Here is a 4,620-nt window from a genome sequence, read left to right as displayed (position 1 = left end):
CTGGTGCCACTATAGCAAAGCAAAAAATACACCACCACCACCATAAAAACACACAAAAAAAATAAAAATCAAAGCCAAACCAAACAAAAAACCCCCTACAACCCCTTCCCCCCCTCTAAAAACAAAAACAGAAACAAAACCAAAACAACCCTCCAAACAGTGAAGAGTCCTCTCTTCCTCCAAACAGTAAGGTCCCCTCTCCATTCTTCCAGTTCAGTTTAAGTCACACCCTGACATAACATCTGAGGTTAGAAGTCTTAAAAGGATTTCAAGACATTTATTCCAGCGTTTCCAATTTAGGACCATTTCTGCAGGTGCTCCCTATAATCTTTGCTGAGGTCCAGACTGAACAACCTACAATAGCAGGGAATGATTCACCAGGCAACCACTCAGAGATTTATTTTTAGTTTTGGCAAGAGTAGGAATAAGCAAGCATATACTTTGCAAGTTTATTTGAAAAGTTCATTCTATTTGCTAAGTATTTATTTTTTTTTGCCCCAAACCAGCAATCCTTAGTATCTGGGAAAATATTAAGAAAATTGCACCTCATCTGCTTATTTCCACTTATTTTGTCATTATGTCACTGTCTACTTCTAAAAATATACAGCAAGTACATTCTCAGTCAATTTTCTCAACTTATTTTCTGATCCATGATATTTATGCAGAAGGTGAGAAAAATACCTATACTAAGAGTGCAAACTGCCTTTTAATAATCCAATGCACTATTGTTAGAATAAGTATCTTCCATTACAGAAGAAATTATTTCCACTTCAAGGGTTAAAAACAGTAAATTCAAATGCTCCATAAAATGCAGGGGGTTTTTTTTCTGTATCAATTAATTTACATGCGTACAGACTACTTAAGCTTCTTTTGGTGCTTTGGCTGAGAAACAAGAGGACTATTTCTGTGCAAAAGGTTATGGCCAAGAGGCCTTCTCCCTCCTTGTGGCCCTGGTACATGGGTGAGCACAAAGCTGCAGGCATTGCTGTGCACAGAGAGCAGGGAAAGTGAGACGAGGCAGCCAGCCCGTTTTCTCATGGATCTAGTTTTTCAGTGGCTGCTATCATATTCATTGAAGCAAGGATTTGGCTGAGCAGGAAGATAGAATTACGTCTCCTTCCCACAGCTCAAGGTCAGGATAAAGATGGAGGAGCACTGTGAAGTATTTTATGTGCATTTATTGACTTCATACTCTGACTGAATTTCCAAGATGAAAGTATCATAGGCAAGGATTAAGACATGGCTAATATTTAGTCACACGTTAGCCAGATAGTGAATCTTAGCAGCAGCCATCTGAACAGCAGACTAGACTTCTCAAATAAGCCCCAAACTGGGCATTTCTTGTGTCTAGGAAAACACTTGCAATAAACAAACCTGAGGCACTTCCAAAGAGCAAACAGGTTCACTGTAGAACAAGGCAGCTTTGAGGTAAAGAAGAGAGAAGAAAGCTGTACTTTCACAACAGTTTAATGATTAAAAATGCAGAAAAGCAACTACATGAGATATATGAAACACTTGTCTGCGTTCATTCTCCAGCCTCTGGCTAGTTCTGAGGATCTGACCCCCACAGAACTCACACCAAACCAGATGCAGGAGTTAAGAAGTGCATCAGTGCAATTTCTGCTTACTTGCTCTTCCATTTTGGGCACACACACATACAAAAACATTTCTTTGGACCTTAGAATACATAAACACAGGCTGACTATTTCTGCCTGTAATAAACATGAACCTACTACCAAAGGTAGTATGACAACCTTGGCAGCAAAGCCATCCCTTTCTGACTCCTTCCCCCCAACTCCCATCCTGGCTTAACTGTAGCTGGAATACAGCTCTCCTTCATGCACCTCTCTGTTTCTGGCTTTTAAACTTTCCCCCTCCTCTCTCACCCCCGTTTTTCCAAGACTAGGTTTGCTCTAATTGCTTCTTCTCAAGAGGATTTCAGACGTCCCTTGACTAAAGAGGCCTCCCGTAAGAAAAGCATCTCTGAGGAGAAATCTTAAAGAGCTCCCCACACCCCTCACTAGATCTTCGCTTGGTCAGTGTGCAGTTAGAAACATAAAAAGGCAGTTCAAATCCAGTACCTTGTAGTTTTCCTAAACTAAAATTTAAAAGCATGTATCTACATTACATACCAGTTGTACATACCAGCTGGGGACAAAAAAAGGAAAAAAAAAAAGCTTCCATGGAAATAGATTTGATGCTACAGTCCCTTTGTCCTTGGGTTCCAGAGTCTGAAGGAGTGAATGACCAGTGAGCACCTCAGCAGCTACATTCTCAGAGTTTATTGCACAGGAGCTTTCAAGGTTCATTACATATTATTGTGCACATTGAACCATGGGGCACTCGCCCAGCATCTAGTGCAACATTTCACTGATTGTCAGTGGCTGGTTTAATCCATATTCTCAACTGGAACTCAGTTCTTATTTTCTTTCCAGTCACTTTTTATTTTTAATTGACCTCAAATGATTAGTTAAAACCAAATAAAATCATAACTGTATAATACTTGACTGTTAGGAAATAATTTTCAGTGCCTGCCACTATATAGTATCTCATATTCAGAAAAAGGTCTAAAAACATTTTAACAATATAAAGTATATTGCAAATGCATTTAAAATAAATAAGTCACTTGCTACATCACCTACTATCAAGAAATGTGTAACTGACAATTATTTTTAGCTGATTTTGCTCTGTAAGGCACAACACCAGTAGAAATCTGGCTTATGTTTATTTGTCCAAAAACCCAAGAGCTCTTAGAGGGAGCAGATTTTTCACTCGAGTGAAAACACATTATCTCACCCTCAGAAGAAATCCTGGGACACTTAAACTTGCCTTAGAAGCCTCAGACACAGTGAATAGTAAACACTTCCAGTGGTGCCCAAGCCTATTTCCACATCAGAACTTGCAATCCTGCCTGTGCTCTCCAGGTCTGGTCTCATCTCCCAGAACAATGTTTCCATCTTATCTTACAATTTCTTCGTGGGAGCTTCATTATGCCAGTTATCACCGATTACACAAAAATCACGTATCCCCTGGGTAAATAGTGAGAATTGTTAGACAGCACGGGCCTCCCTCTGTAACAGAGCTATGAGGGACCAGTCTCTGAAACACCTACACGGTAGGGAGAGGGAGAATACCAGCACGGCCCTGCCTTTTCCACGTGTAAATGTGATGCGATATGGGACATGGGCGAAGGCAAGAGCCTGCCCCTCAGAGTACCTCTCTTCTGACCCCGGTAGGGGATGGAGGACGTGTTCGTGGCTAAGGGCAGGACAGGCGCGCCTTCGGCACCGCGGAAGGTCCTCAGTTCTGAAATTAGATAAGAGCACTTTGTTCCCCCCATCCCTGGGTAAGACAGCTCGTGAGATGAAAGCAGCAAAGCGCCTCCTCGGCTTGAGAGCCAGAAGGAGCGGGGTCACAGGCCTCAAAAGAGTCAGCGTGCTGGCTCCTGGCAAGGGCTGGGGGAAGGTTCAGAGACCCCCACCATCGGCCTTGGGATAGCACCTTTGAGTCCGCTCACCACAGTACAGGGAGTGGGGTGTTTATTTGTGGTTTTAAAAAAAAGACAATCACATCGTCCCCGTCATCCGCGGGCTTGGTATTGCCGGTGTTCGTGTAACACACCACGCGACTGCCTCGCCGGTTCCCCGCAGTGTCCGGCCAGGATTTGGGAGGCCGCTGCCTACATGTCACCCATGGGTCCAGTGTCCCGCCAGCTCTCCGGCCACCCATCCAGTGGCAGCTCCTTGGCGACGTCCTCCTGGGCTACTCGGGCCCTTGGGCGGCATGACCTGTGGCGCCGCCGCCGTCGAAGACTTCGGGGCTGTCGGCCAGCAGCGAGGTGCGCACCTTCCGCCGCTCCTTGAAGCGGCCCGAGTGGGACACGCGGAGGCTCCGCCTGTTGCCGACTCCGCTTCCCGCGGCGTCGCCGCTGCCCAGGGGAGGGGGCTGCTCCTCCCGGCCGTCGGGGCTGGGGGTGTCGGCGGGGGTCTCGCTGGCGACGGGGTGCGGCGGGGCTACCGCCGCTTCCTTGTGCTTCTTCTTGCTGGTCAGCGATTTCCACCAGGGCCCCGCCGAGCCCTTCACGCCGGCCCGAGGAGCGGCGGTGGCCGCGGCGCTGTCCGCCATCTCGGGCTCCTGCGGGGGGAAGAGGGCGAGGGCGGGTGGGCAGCCTGGCACGCCGCCACCCCACTCGGTCGGCGCCGGGACCCCTCTTCCCCGGGGGAAGGGCAGCTCTGGCGGGGAGGTGTGCCCGGCACCCGTGAGCGTCCCGCGGGGAAGGACGGCTCCTCACGGGGGGGAGCGCTCTGCGCCCCGTCGAGCGGCTCGGAAGCGCCGCTCGGCTCCGTGCGCGGCTCGCACCGTCTCAGGTAAATGACGCCCCGGAGCCGGGCCGCGGGACCCGCTCCCTGCGCTCGCCACCCCAGCACCCAGAAGTAGACCCGAGGTCCGGTACCCTGGGGCTGCTTCCTCCCTGCGAAACGAGGCCGGGAGACCGGCGTGTCCCGGGGCTCCTGCGATGGGGCTCCTCTCGCTCCACCCCTCCTCCTTCCCTCCTCTCCCCGCCCCGCCGGCTCCCTGCGCAACAGGTACGGGAGGCGACACTGACCTGCGTTGCCTTCC

At 49.1% G+C, this 4,620-nt stretch overlaps 1 protein-coding gene across 1 annotated transcript; it reads right to left on the bottom strand.

Annotated features, from left to right (window-relative positions):
- Positions 1 to 3,762: 3,762 nt before the first annotated feature.
- PRR15 (proline rich 15) lies at positions 3,763 to 4,125 on the bottom strand. The gene has a single exon (XM_062495993.1). The coding sequence runs from the start codon at positions 4,123 to 4,125 to the stop codon at positions 3,763 to 3,765; it is 363 nt and encodes a 120-aa protein (XP_062351977.1).
- Positions 4,126 to 4,620: the final 495 nt, after the last annotated feature.

This window comes from Cinclus cinclus, chromosome 1 (genome assembly GCF_963662255.1).
Source record: "Cinclus cinclus chromosome 1, bCinCin1.1, whole genome shotgun sequence".
Lineage (NCBI taxonomy): Eukaryota > Metazoa > Chordata > Aves > Passeriformes > Cinclidae > Cinclus > Cinclus cinclus.
This window is presented reverse-complemented; position numbering and strand designations above follow the sequence as displayed.